At 43.2% G+C, this 14632-nt stretch overlaps 1 protein-coding gene across 3 annotated transcripts; it reads left to right on the forward strand.

The window, feature by feature from the left end:
• The first annotated feature begins 1306 nt into the window (after window positions 1-1306).
• Window positions 1307-9170, forward strand: LOC123315489. Of its 3 annotated transcripts, XM_044901198.1 has the most exons (6): window positions 1356-1492; window positions 1587-1758; window positions 4745-4993; window positions 6389-6669; window positions 8515-8699; window positions 8883-9170. In XM_044901198.1, exons 4-6 carry the CDS (start codon window positions 6614-6616, stop codon window positions 9029-9031), a joined length of 390 nt encoding a protein of 129 aa, XP_044757133.1. In that variant the 5' UTR covers window positions 1356-1492; window positions 1587-1758; window positions 4745-4993; window positions 6389-6613; the 3' UTR covers window positions 9032-9170. The 3 variants fall into 3 exon arrangements, 2 of the variants coding, with proteins under 2 accessions (XP_044757134.1, XP_044757133.1); XR_006537960.1 differs by lacking the exons at window positions 8515-8699; window positions 8883-9170 and adding an exon at window positions 1307-1321 and having other exon boundaries at window positions 1373-1492; window positions 6389-6607; XM_044901199.1 differs by lacking the exon at window positions 4745-4993 and having other exon boundaries at window positions 1354-1492.
• The last annotated feature ends 5462 nt before the right edge of the window (window positions 9171-14632 follow it).

Here is a 14632-nt window from a genome sequence, read left to right on the forward strand (position 1 = left end):
CACCAGAGAACCAGGCGACAGAAGTCTGCGTTAAACAGGGGGATTAACAACAAGGATTAACACAATTAAACAAATAAAAGAATGCAACTTTGAATCACGAAGTATGCGGTATCAAGAAAAGACTTACAGTTTGTTCCGGTACGGTCACACCACCACTTAGCAGAAAAAAAATAAAGAAAAGCAAAGGAAAACTCTAATACGAAGACAGACTTAATTAAAGCGGAAAAATTAAAGAATCACGAAGGAATCAAGAAAAGAATCACTACCGAATCAAGACTAGAATACAGAATCGCAGAATGACTACCGAATGAATAATAATGAATTTTAACGAATGACTACCGAATGAATAATAATGAATTCTGAATAATCCTCGTCTGGTGGTGCGGTCCTATTTATTAACTCTCCAACATGTGGACGGTCACGTGATCAAAATTGCACTCAAAATTCGGAATTCTCGAATATTCTCCTCAGAAGAAATATTCTCGGTGGCGGTTATCTCTTTATCGGTAAAAGAAACTGTCGTTATCTGCAATCCACGATGTTTTATACTGAATTCGGTGTGTTTTTGTGGACGGAAAAACAACGCCGAATGCAGAAAGACACTTTTTCTTTATTTTGAATTCTTACGGCGGATTAATGATGGAAATTTCAATTATACGGAATTTGAATTTATTAATCAGGATTCTGAAAAATATTTCCAAAATGAAACGGAATAACTATATTGAAACTGAAATCTCCATCAGACGGTGTTGCATTGTTTCAACTGGAAAATTCAGGGAAACGGATATTTAAAACGAGGCTTGATTTTTACCAAAAAACAATCAAGTATCGTTACATCCCCCTCCCCTGGGGAAAATTGAAGTTGCGTTGAAGACACAAGTTCAATTTAATAAGGGGTAACTGGCCCATCAAAAAAAAAATTAATCGGAAATTCAAGTCGGTCAAGTGCTCGCTATCTCACCCTTACAGAGTTCTCATCCTAATCTAAACAGTACAATAGAAGTGATATCCGGATCTGCTCACAGGTGTAGTTCAGTAATCGTCCGGTAGGCGCTCCTTCCATGTAAGTGGTTCCCTCCTATCCATGATCCATGATCCATACTCTGCGCTCTGCGTTACGCTCCGTGATCGGTGTCGTCCCCAGCTATGGACCGAAGGGCGTGTGATCTTTGATCCGATTGTCGGTAGACGTTTGACATAACCTATTCCGTGGCACTCTATGAATGTCGTTGGTTCGGTGGCATCTGTCAGAAACAACGTGCTTTTAGTGAAATTAAATTACTCCAGAATTGGGAAATGAAATCGACGGCAACATAAAACGGTGAGTACTCCATATCGATTGTTCCATTTCATATTAACGGTTGGATTTTAGGGAACCATCATTCACGACGAAATGGGCCGATGAGGCATCTTTGACGTTGACCACTTGGCACTGTTTCTTTCTTGGATGTTGTTTCGGTGCATCATTTGATCACGAAGATGGGTCAAGCAGGTGAGTTTGGAATAACCTCTTCATCAAACCAAAGTTCTTTCGATTAGTACTTCAAGTGGGAAGAACCATTCACTAACTTGTGTTCTCGTTGTAGGTGGAAATGTACCCAAGCTTGAAATCACTCGTTGTTGGAGGTGAATTGGACCCTCTCACAACACTGGAGGTGGATGTGGACATTCACTGTGTGCCAGAATATTGTTCGGAGTTGGAACGTAATCCCTGACGGAGGAATGGTGGAGGCTCTCTGATCCGACAGTCCCCGCTAGGTAGGTTAACAGCTGAACTTTCATTTAAATCTTGTTGGAGTAATTGATATCCTAGAACAGACTTAATTGCCACATAGGTTATGTTTTAACAGTAGAACATTGACAGTATACAGAGCTTTTTCCAGTTTTCTTGGGTAGAATTAAATTGAACAGATCACGGATATGCACTTTCACCTGTATCGGTGTTACAATTTCATAGAAAAAGTTACACAGGAGAACAGTAGTAGAGAACTAGATACAATTCAGACTATCTTAGATTATCTCACCAGTTTTTAATGTAGTACGGTTAGTATTTGTTAATCGTTATTCATCTTAACTACTCTGAATACAATATTTAAAGCAACGGTTTGTCTCGGAACCTTGTGAATTCACAGAATAATTAATGTAACGGATTTCAAGCTATGCTTTGCTCTGTCTACAGGATGTACCTTTCAGAAACACAGACAGATGACATCGTTTTGACATGTCGGTGCTGCTGAACGGATTGGCTATATCTAGATGAATTTAACCATTTGATAACGTTTTCCAATTGTAATTGCAAAGCTTGAACGGTATCATGAATCCATTTAATTCACCGAACAAAATGTAGAAAGAAAGTATTGTTTTTAGTTAGATGACATTGTAGATACTGATTTGTTCGGTGAACTGAATAGGATATGAAATCTTATACGGTGACGGTTGCTGTAAGGATATTGACAAAGGGTTTGTCATATCAACGGTGGGATGGTTAACGGAACAGTAATTATTAAAACGGAATTTCACATGACTGGGGATCATGTTTAATTAATTAACGGGTTGGATTTTACTACGGTGTCAGGTTACGGAATAAAACATGTTTCGAGTTTTAAACGGTTTATTAGTCGGTCTTCTCTTTACAGGATCCCACTTTGGGTCCACAACGATGGCAGGGGCGGAGTGCTAGCTCTTCGCTCGTTGGCAAACGGCCTCCCAGTCTTTCCAACGTAAGTGGCGGTTCGTCGGTCGTTGATTGCGGTTCAGCTGGTCGGACAATTTTTGGATGGTTTCTTCCCCGGGGTTTGGTCGGTACGGTTGTATGTTGTCGACGGTCGGAGTGGCAGGGGCAATTTTTAGATAGAGTTCCCAGGCGTCCGCACCTACTGCAAAATAATACTGCCCTACCGGTACATTCCGTCCTGTTATGCTGTCCTTGTCCACAGCGCCAACACATACCCGGACGGATTTCGAGGAAGACATCGGGGCCCATGGTCCCCACGGTACGCTGGGCAGGCGGTCGTCTGGTCGGAACTTCCATGTTCTCTTCATAGGCGGGTCTCTTGACCTCGGTTGCAGGGGAGGTACGGTGGTCCCTTTTTTGTGCTGTATATCCTTTTCTCTTACGGTAATTGGCCGACGGCGGCGGTAGACGGGCTGACACCTCGGGTGGCGGCGGTGCAAGGCTTGTGGTGTGCTTGCCTAAGGGTCCTAACGGATGTGGTATAGGTTTTGGTACTTTCCACTCCATACTCGCCAGCGGTGTTCAATCTGGGGATATAAGAGGGTTTTGTTAACACCCCTGGATGAGGTAACAGACTTAACATGTTTATTAGTAAGACGGTCACAGACGGGCATATTGCCTTACGGTTGTTGTTCCCTCAACTGGGTGGAACCCAGATTCGTCGGACTGATCCCGAGGGAAAACGGAAACGGTGACGGGTTCGGCGGTGCTTTGGTTCGCCGGGGTGGACGAGAGCTGCCACCCTTTTCTTCACAGAAGCGGACCACTTCCGGAAGTCCGGCTGTTCTTTCAGTCGGGCCGCCAAACTTGGAGACAGCGGTATGGGCTCGACTGGGACAGGCCCTTCGGCGGCCGGGATATTGGGCGGGGATGACGGAGACTCGGACATTGGAGGTATCGGCATTAACGGTGGCGGCACGGGACTCAATGGGGGTGGCATAGGAATTAACGGTGGTGGCATGGGAATTAACGGTGGTGGCATTGGAATTAACGGTGGTGGCAAGGTGGGACCCGTCCAGACCCCCATACTCAGTGCCGCGCCGGCTGTAGCCCAATCCCAAGCCCCGCAGGTCGCCGAAGGATCGGATCGGTTTTAAGCAATCCCTCGATGAACCACCGGACAGGGGAGCTTAAGCCCGCCAGCTCCGCACCGGAGTATCGATCATCCGGTTGTGGGATCAGACCGGTGGCCACATATCGGGCCACCAACCCGAGTGCCCAAAGGTCCACTCCTATACCATATGGGTCTCCCCGGTGTTGTTCTGGGGCCCAGTATAAACTGGTGCCAACCAGATCGGTAAGGAAGCCCTGCCCCGGTTCCAACTTACAGGCCAATCCCAGGTCGGTCACCACATAACGGTCGCCTCGGTGGAGCACATTTTCCGGTTTTATGTCACGGTGGACAATGTGCTCTCGGTGACAGGCGGCTATTCCCTCCGCCACTTGACGCAGTATTCGGAAGAACCCCGACACTGTCGCCCTTGGTCCTTTTTTATCTATCAGGTCCCAGAGGTCCCCTTGGTATAAGGGCATTACCAGGTATATATCCGGAGGGGATACCAAGGCCTCATTTAATCTCACCACGTTCGTGTGGTTGATGCCCTCCAGGAGCTGTACCTCCCTGAAAGCATCCGCGCTGAAGGGTACCATCTTCACCGCAACGGTCTCTTCTCGGCCCCTCCGCCGAGCCTGGAAAACCCGGCCAAACCCCCCTTCGGCCAGCTTCCGGTCGATCTTGTACAGACGGTGGAAAGTTGTCATCTGAAACGGTTTGCTATACAGCCATACATACGGGTTAGACGACAACAATGGTTCTGATCGGCTGTACGGTGGAAGAAAACAGAGCAACGAACGCCCTCGAATCAACGGTTTGGGCTAACGGCATCATGATAGACGGTCCTGTTAAACTTACGGACTAACGGTGAGGTGAGAACACCTTTATTATGAATGAAACGGTTTTAAATCTTTAATGTGGATGTTGGTAACCTTCTTACCCTGTTCATCTTTCAGATCATACACTACAGGAGAGACTACCTTAATAACGGTATACGGTCCGGCGAATTTTGCAGCCAGTTTAGCTGCGAAACTGTCGACAGCGGATGATAACGGATTTGTGCGACGGAGAACTTTGTCACCTACATGGAAGCGAACTTCTCTACGGCGTAGGTTGTAATGATGAGCCTGCTGTTCAAAAGCCCTGTACAAGCGAGCTTGCACAAACTCATGTGCTTCCTGTAGGTGCCGGATTTGCTCTGTACGGTGAGTCATGTCTCTATTTACTTCGGTTGGGTTACTGCTTTCCTCATTTTGGGGTTTTGTCGAATAAATCGCCCTAGGGACATTTAGTTCCCTACCAAAATTCAGAAAAGCCGGAGTAAACCCAGTAGACTCTTGTTTAGCGGTGTTAATAGCAAAAACTAATTCCCCTAACTTTTCATCCCAGTTTCTCTGATCGGTTTCGCAAAATTGGGCAATCATAGTTTTTAGTGTTCGATTCGCTCTTTCTACCAGATTACACTGTGGCGAGTACGGTGGGGTAAATCTGTGAGCTATATTCAGTTCCTGAAGGCTGTTTTTAAATAACTTACTATCATACTGTACTCCATTATCGGAGATAACAACGGACGGACATCCATATTTCAGGATGATTTGTTCGTATAACGCAGAATAAACGGTTTTGGCTGTAGCTTTTCGCAACGGGCGGCACTCGATCCACTTCGTGAAGCGATCTTGCATGACCACAATGTAAGAATTACCTTTTCTACTTCGGGGTAACGGTCCGACGATATCTGTAGATACTTCCCTGAATGGTGCATCTGCCATCCGGTGTGGTTGCATCTTCCCAGCAGTTTTCTGTTGCGAAACTTTGTAGCGTTGGCACGAAGTGCAGTTTCTAACATATTTCGCAATGTCTCGGAACATACCAGGCCAGTAGTAATTCCGGGCAATCCTGGAACTTGTCTTGGCGATCCCCATATGTCCGGCTAGTTCCGAATCATGATTCTCCTTCAGTACTTCGGAACGCTGTTCGGTGGGTACGCATAATTTCCAGGGTTGTCCAGTTCCAATTTCTTTGAAGTCTGATGCATCCCAAAAATGTCGGAACAGTTTCCCATCGATTATGGCATAATCTGGGAAATTTTCTGGATCCTTCTGAACCTCTTGTAGTTTCCTGTTGTACCATCGGCAGTGAATTTCCACTTCGGCCAGGTATACGGAATCTACGGACGGTAAGGGATTCCGGGACAGACTGTCAGCAAGTTTATTCAGGGATCCCTTACGGTACTGTACTTCAAAATCAAACTGTTGAAGAAAAACGGACCATCGAGCAATTCTTCCCGACGGTGATTTTATAGAATTTAACCATTTTAAACTCATATGATCGGAAATAACCGTGAAATGGAATCCCTCTAGGTACGGACGTAGTTTCTCTATGGAAAATACGATGGCGAGGCATTCTTTCTCGGATACTGAATAGTTTTTCTCGGCTGGGTTTAATGTGCGACTAACATAGGCAATTACCCTTTCTTCTCCATCTATCACTTGTGTTAGAGCTCCACCTAGGCCTGTATCACTGGCGTCTGTTTGTACCACAAACGGTTTGGTGAAATCCGGACAAGCCAATATCGGTGACTCAGTCAACTTGTGTTTCAGGATATCGAAAGCCTTCTGCTGGTCTTCTCCCCATTTCCACCGCTGTTTCTTCTTGAGCAGCAGGGTTAGCGGAGAAACTACATTGGAGAAATTCTCGATGAATCGACGGTACCAGCTCGCAACACCCAGGAATCGGCGTAACTCTCGGACGGTCTTGGGAGCAGGAAATGACACTATGGATGCCACTTTATCCGGATCCGTACAGATGCCTTCGGAAGTGACGACATGTCCCAGGTACTTCAGAGACTTCCGGACAAACTCACATTTGTCGGGATTGAGACGTAAGTTGGCTTCCCTTAGTCGTCTGAATACTTCCCTTAAGTTCTCCATGTGTTCTTCAAAGGTTTCCCCTAGAACGACTATATCGTCTAGATAGGCAAACGCTTTGGGCTCCATTTCGGGACCGATTACGGTATCCAGGAATCTCTGGAACGTGGCTGGGCTTGCGTGTAAGCCGAATGGCATGACGGTGAACTGAAATAGTCCTCTTCCCGGGACCGTGAATGCTGTAATAGGCCGGCTATCCTTTTCTAACGGTATTTGCCAGTATCCCTGTTTCAAGTCAATCGTCGAAATGTATTTGGCTCTGCGTAATTTGTCCAAGATTCCCGAAATATACGGCAACGGATACGCATCTTTAACGGACACTTCGTTGACTGCTCGAAAATCGATACAAAACCGGTATTTACCGTCCTTCTTTTTGACTAACACAACAGGTGAACTCCACGGCGACTTAGAAGGCTCAATAACTCCCTCAGCCAGCATTCGGTCTACTTCCTGGTTGAAGATTTCCTGCATCTTCGGATTCTGTGGCCGGTATCGCTGTTTAATCGGTTCTGTCCCAGGTTTGAGTTTGATTTTGTGTTCTATCAGTTTCGTGGTGCCGGACAGCTTCTCGAACTCCTTCATTTCTCTGGCGAGAAAAGCATCCAACTTCTTTTTCTGTGCCTTGGTCAGTTCCAGTAAGTGCTCGCCAGTGGCGTGTACCTCCACAGTTTTTCCCACTTTAGGTGTTGGTTTGGAGATTAGGCGGCCTTCCAGATAGCACTCGGCGGTGCTAAGGTTAAGGGAAAAATTGTACACTCCCAGTACGTCCATTCCTAGTATGAGGTCTACCGGTAAATCAGACACCAACAAAAACTTTATGTCGGTCAAAGAATAGTCAGCGATGTGTATGGCGGTAGTATAAAGTTTCGGCGTCGCGGTATACTGACCATTGGCAACTACCACAAAACCATCCTCAACGGGTTCTCCGGTGATTCCTTTGCGTTCACATTGTTCTGCCACTTTCTGACTGATGAAACTCCTCGTGGCTCCGGTGTCAATCAGTGCATTGTAGCGCTTCCCGGCTACTTTTACTTCCACCAGCGGACGGTTGTCGTTACACACGGTCGATGCCATAGGAGTCAGTGTCTCCGGAGATATGGTCGACCCCTTTTCCATACCTCCCTTTAGTTTTCCGGACGGCATGGACAATCGCTTGAGCGAATGTTTTTCCTCTGGCAACGAGAACAGAACAACCTCGGTCGTCCTCGACATTCCCGTCGCATGTGGCCGTATTCACCACATCGGAAGCACTGTGTTTGGAAAGATACTTTCCTCGTCGGTGGATCAGTCCGGTTTCCCTGTGTTTCCCGTCGGTCTCCTTGTTGGTTTGATCGTCGTGTTGGTATAGGTGATGGAGCTCGGTTGGGTGAACCTGTATTTTGCTTGTCGACTCGTGCCGTTGGTCGATCCGGTCTTGGCTGGGTGTTTCTAGGCGGTGACGGCGGTGTTTGTGGTCTGTTGTGACCTACTGGTACTGGTGGTTCTGAGTTTCCTGATATGTTTTCGGTGTCCAAGGAGAAACTGGCCTGTTGTCGGTTTTGTTGGACCGGACGATACGTCAGGTGGGGCTCGTCAAGAAGACCTGGTTTCGACGGTGGCCTGGTGTACTGGCTCATTTGCCACTGTACTAACTCGAAAACCTTTCCTTTTCGCAGGAGCTCATCGTAGGTGTTTGTCTCCTGGAATGCTAAGGCCTGTTGTAGGGTCGGTAACAGCCTCTGCCTGATGATTCGGATTTGTTCCGTTTCGGTTGGTCTACTGTATGTTAGCTCATAAACTGACTCGAACACTTGTTCTAGGGGCACCTTACGAGATTCGGCCAATCTCTCCACCTCCTCGATGAAGCCGCTCACACTACCTGTGCCACCAAATGAAATATTCCATTTGTGGACAGGAATGGTTGGCACCGGTGACGGTCGAGGTTCCGGCTCTAATGGTACTCTCTCTCTGGTCATGGTCCTGCCAGAGCTCACACAAGATGCAGGTAAGTGTGGAAAAGATACTCTACGGGTAGAATTAATCCATCTTCTTGGTGTCGGACCTTCAGGTGATGCTGTCCCACAGTCCTGTGACTGGGTGACAGGTAATGCCGGTATCTGCCGCAGTAATGCTGTACATGTCCGCCTTGTCTCGTTCATGACATGTTCTAATGTTTTATTCCTTACAGGTGTACCAGTATGTGAGACATCAGCAGCTGTCGGAAGATTGACCCCATCTCCCAGATCAATCAGGGATGTTTCAGCTCTTTCCGGTTGGATCGGGGACATCCCAGGTGAACTGGGAACCTCCACATCCAAGAGGGACCGTTCCTGCTGACTGGATGGCTGTCCACGGGTGTTGCTACTACTCAGTTGCTCCAGCGTCTCCAAGGCCTTAGTTGTAGTCGCCTTCAGTTGTTCGATCAGTTGTAACTGTGTTTCATCGGAAGTGATAATAAAATTCAGTCTTCCCTGAATGTGTGTTAATCTTGTGAATATTCGCGAAAATTCGTTAGCCGCATTAGCGTGGTTGAAATTCTGAAGTGCTTCCACTAGATCGGTGAGTTTATTTTGGCAAATGTCGATATCCAGTGTGGGGTTCATTGATGTGCAAGGTTGTAGCGGTATGTCTGACTGTAACACTTGTCGTAGTAGACTCCGCTTTGTCATCACAGTGCTGGGTATTGACTGTCCTCTCAGTTCTAGTTCATAAGTCAATTCATCACTGAGCAGCCTGTTCACATCCATGTTCAATGACATATAGTTCAACTATCTTGCCACCCGACTCACGATCCAGTAACTCACATTCAATAAGTTCGATGCCCGGTATGAAATAATGTAAAGTTAAAGTTCAAAGCTAACACACAAAATAATTCAACACTGGTTATAATGTTTCAGTATCACTAAGTTCGATTAAATATCACTATCACTAAAGCTCGGATGAACAACTAACTCAATGAAATTCACTGAAGCTCGGATAAATAATCAATTCCAAAAAAAAAAAAAAATTTACTAAAGTCCAGATGGATAATTAATTCAACAAAATTCACCAAGGCCTGGATGAACAATTAACTCAATATCAATTCAAAAATTTACTGAAGTCCGGATGGATACTAAAGTCGGGATGGATAATTAATTCAATAAAATTCACTGAGGCCCGGATGAATAATTAACTCAACAAAATTCACTGAAACCCGGATTAATAATCAATGTCCAATCGAGGAAGCACCTATTATTCTATCACTCACTATTTATCGGTCACTTGACAGCTCACTGTTAACCTAACACTTGTTCGAAGAAATAGGTTACCTGTCAACACAATATTTCAGACCAAGTCCACTATCGGTTTTAACAGCCAAGAAAATTATTTCGGTTCAGGTTCACTTACAGTTTTACCTTTCTGAAGTTATTTTCGGTTCAAGCTCACCTAATTCAAAGGGAATAATTCACCAACAGTGTATCAACGGTTTCAAATAAAATAAAGTAATCAGAGAAACAACAAGTCCAATGCGGTTATAATCACAATAAACTATCAGAGTTATAATGAACACTTGTCAACCAGCAAATAAATCAAAGGGGGAAAGGGAAAAGAAAACACAGTCAGTTTTATTATTCAAGTGAAAATCATAAGCGTGTGAAAATCATAAGTCAATTCAATATTGTGCGGTTATCAGAAATAGCTGGTTAACTGTTCGGTTCTGTTTAAGGTTACCAGTGATGTTCTATTATAACTCAAGATAGGTTAACTCAACGCAATCAGCAAATCGCTCACTCAACTGATCTAAATAAATTATATTTCAGAAATATAAACCAGATAAAATATTTCTTGCAAGTCAACAGCTGAATAAATTGGTTTGTATGGTTCACCGTTCAAAACTATTCTCCTCGGTTAGATAAAAAAAGAAGTTATTCCAAAACTGAACCCGGTTTTAAGAGTCCCAACGCTCGGGCGTCAATTTTGTAACGGGTTTGGTCGGGAAAAGGATTAATCTCGAGCGCCAGCTATTCTTTCAATAGGGAAAAATAGCAAACCCACCCAGGTACCTACTAGTCGGAGACAGAGTTGGGTTTATCTAAGGTGGTAGCGATAACAAGTACTTTAAAACCGAATTTATTACAACAATCTAAATTACAGTGAACTATACAGTTATTTCCAAGTCAAGAAATATATTCAGCTGATGACCAAGTTCAAAAATAAGGAAAACAGAAATGTAATAACTTGTCACGGTGATCAGAAAGTGAAATCAATGAATCAAAGAATATTCTAATCAATTATATTCAGTCAAACTATCAGGTATTAAAGAAAGCAAACAATTAATAGCAGTTACTTTGATTCCTTCTGAGACAATAACGGATGTACGGGGTTTACACAAAATTTACAGCAACCGGGTGTCTCAGAAAGATCCAAGTCTCTGTAATCGGTTAATTTAGCAATGGGTTTGATCCCGAGCACTTCCAGTGATTTTCAGTGTACAGGCCAATCAGAATTTGAAACTATTCAATTAACGGGACGGGGTTGATACAGGTGAAACACAATGCAACAATTTACAGGATAACGGGGTAGTTTATCGTGGTCTCTCCGTGGCAACCTTGGGTGTACACGCCAAGCATTACCAGTAGAAAAACTTCGAGACTTCTGCCGATTGGTTTCTGTCACAAGATAGCCAGGCGAGGGAAGTCTGCGGTAAACGGGAAATCTACACGGAACACAACAGGGGTAGTACGGTATAAGTTACTGTGGTCTTTCTGTGGCAACCTTGGGTGTCACACGCCAAGCATTACCAGTAGAAAACTTCGAGACTTCTGCCGATTGGTTTCCGTCACCAGATAGCCAGGCGACAGAAGTCTGCGTTAAACGGGAAGTCCAAACGGAACACAAATGGGGTAGGACGGGATAGGTTACTGTGGTCTTTCTGTGGCAACCTTGGGTGTCACACGCCAAGCATTACCAGTAGAAAGACTTCGAGATTTCCGTCGACTGGTCTTGGTCACCAGAGAACCAGGCGACAGAAGTCTGCGTTAAACAGGGGGATTAACAACAAGGATTAACACAATTAAACAAATAAAAGAATGCAACTTTGAATCACGAAGTATGCGGTATCAAGAAAAGACTTACAGTTTGTTCCGGTACGGTCACACCACCACTTAGCAGAAAAAAAATAAAGAAAAGCAAAGGAAAACTCTAATACGAAGACAGACTTAATTAAAGCGGAAAAATTAAAGAATCACGAAGGAATCAAGAAAAGAATCACTACCGAATCAAGACTAGAATACAGAATCGCAGAATGACTACCGAATGAATAATAATGAATTTTAACGAATGACTACCGAATGAATAATAATGAATTCTGAATAATCCTCGTCTGGTGGTGCGGTCCTATTTATTAACTCTCCAACATGTGGACGGTCACGTGATCAAAATTGCACTCAAAATTCGGAATTCTCGAATATTCTCCCCAGAAGAAATATTCTCGGTGGCGGTTATCTCTTTATCGGTAAAAGAAACTGTCGTTATCTGCAATCCACGATGTTTTATACTGAATTCGGTGTGTTTTTGTGGACGGAAAAACAACGCCGAATGCAGAAAGACACTTTTTCTTTATTTTGAATTCTTACGGCGGATTAATGATGGAAATTTCAATTATACGGAATTTGAATTTATTAATCAGGATTCTGAAAAATATTTCCAAAATGAAACGGAATAACTATATTGAAACTCAAATCTCCATCAGACGGTGTTGCATTGTTTCAACTGGAAAATTCAGGGAAACGGATATTTAAAACGAGGCTTGATTTTTACCAAAAAACAATCAAGTATCGTTACAGTGTTTCAAGATCGCGACCTCAATCTGAAGACCAAGACAGCTGTTTACAAAGCAGTGGTCCTCCCAACGCTCCTTTACGGAAGCGAAAGCTGGACGCCCTACAGGCGACATATTAGACAGCTTGAACGAACGCAAAAACGTCATCTAAGGCAGATAATGCACATCAGATGGTTCCACAAAGTTTCGAATGCAGAAGTCTTGCAGCACGCGAGTTGTACAACAATTGAGACTCAAGTAACGAGGGCCCGGACTCAGATGGAGCGGCCACATTCTGAGGATGCAAGACACAAGACTCCCCAAAATAGCTCTATATATTTTGACTTTTACTGTGTTCAGTATTGAATTTCACATTTATCAAAAATGACGTCCCTTGATCTTACGAGTTTCTTTTGTTCTATAGACCATATTCGATAACCATCGTCATTTTCATAACCCATAAGAATACCTTTAATAGCTTTCCTTTCCACTTTCCTCCGATGCTTTTTCGGAACATGAGCATAGCAACTAATACCTATGATTCTCGAATGGCTCAATTTAGGTTTCTTATTGAACCATATTTCATAGGGAGATTTTCCTTCAACACTTGATTTATCAGTCCGACATAGAATGTATGTTGCTGTGTTGATTTATTCTGCCTAAAAACTTCGAACGAAAATTCCTTCTCTACCGTGCATTAAAGCTCTTGCGGTTCCAACAACAGTTCGGTTCTCTCTTTCTGCACACCCATTCTGTTGTGGCGTATATGGCATGATCAGTCTTTGTTGTATTCCATAATGGTTTAGTATTTTTCTTACTCTTATATTGTCGAACTTACCACCATTGTCCGAAATGATTTTTTTCACGCCATATCCTGCAGCTTTAATTTGCGCAGGGACAATGTTTAAATTATCTATCACTTCTGATTTGTGTTTCATAAAATATATGAAACGATACCTGCTATAATCATCCTTGAATATGACAAAATATCGATAGCCAGATTTGGATGGGTCAAATGGACCACAAACATCAGTATGTAAGAGTTCGCCAGGAGCACTAGCTCGATCTCTCGTACCAAATTTGATTACATGAGCTTTTCCATAGACACAACTTTCGCATAATCCACTATCAAGATTAACATATAATCCCAGTTCCCTTTTCAGTATTGCTTTTATATATCTCTTATGTTGATGTCCAAATCTTTCATGATATAACTGTAAAACATTATCATTATTAACTAAATTAATTTCTTTGGAATTTTCTGGCTCTAGAGACTTCATTTTAAGTTCGAACAATCTTCCTGAACAATTTCTTGATCCAACAAGTATTACTTCTCCTGATAGCTTGAAATAACATTCTTCTGTTGTTGAAACGAATTCACTTTCTGGATAAGAATCCAGAAAGTGAATTCGTTTCAAGAAAAAGAAAAACTTATTTTCAACATTGTCAGCACAAGATAAGAATCTTGTGCTGACAATGTTGAAAATAAGTTTTTCTTGATACTCGGAACATACCACACTTCAGTCAGAGGAAAAACTTGCATTCTTCCGTTCACGTTTGTTTTCACTCTAACTGTACCTTTTCCTAATGCTGGTACTGACTCTCTATTTGCTGTTGTTATTTGATGATGATTATTAAATAGTAAATAGCTCTCGAAAACGTCACTTTGATTGGCAATGTGATTGGTTGCGCCATTATCCACGAATCCACGTACCAATTTTCTTTATCATTTTCTAGTTAACTAGGAGTTTTTCTTCTGGTATATCTATACCTGAAAATTCACCTACAATGTCCTCTCTAATATCTTCGAGTAAATCTAGTTTATTTGATTTTAAGAGGGGATTGATTAATATTAATGATCCGCCGTGCTGTTGTTTGGACCTACAGAAGTTGTCAGCTATATTGTACCCTCTTAATGCTAATCTCGAGAGAATTTCTGTTTCATTTCTTGTAATCCAATCTTCGGTTATACATACAATATCAGGTTTCAGTTCCTCTTGACACTCATTCAAGCATTCAATTTTGTTTTGGATAGATTGCATATTTATGTTCAATATTTTGATTGGTGTTTGTTTTTTAGCTGTATCTATTGGGTTTCGAACTGAAAATTTTTAATAGATTTTTCTTCTCTCATTTTC

Source organism: Coccinella septempunctata, chromosome 6, assembly GCF_907165205.1.
Source record: "Coccinella septempunctata chromosome 6, icCocSept1.1, whole genome shotgun sequence".
In the NCBI taxonomy this organism is placed as follows: Eukaryota; Metazoa; Arthropoda; class Insecta; order Coleoptera; family Coccinellidae; genus Coccinella; species Coccinella septempunctata.

What these genes read in the sequence shown, in the direction of transcription:
- LOC123315489 (XM_044901199.1), top strand. Translation starts at nt 6,614, where the DNA reads ATGTCCCAGGTACTTCAGAGACTTCCGGACAAACTCACATTTGTCGGG. An exon ending in ACATTTGTCGGGATTGAGAC is followed by an intron (nt 6,670 to 8,514) that starts GTAAGTTGGCTT and finishes CACTTGTTCTAG; the next exon opens with GGGCACCTTACGAGATTCGG. An exon ending in AGAGCTCACACAAGATGCAG is followed by an intron (nt 8,700 to 8,882) that starts GTAAGTGTGGAA and finishes TATTCCTTACAG; the next exon opens with GTGTACCAGTATGTGAGACA.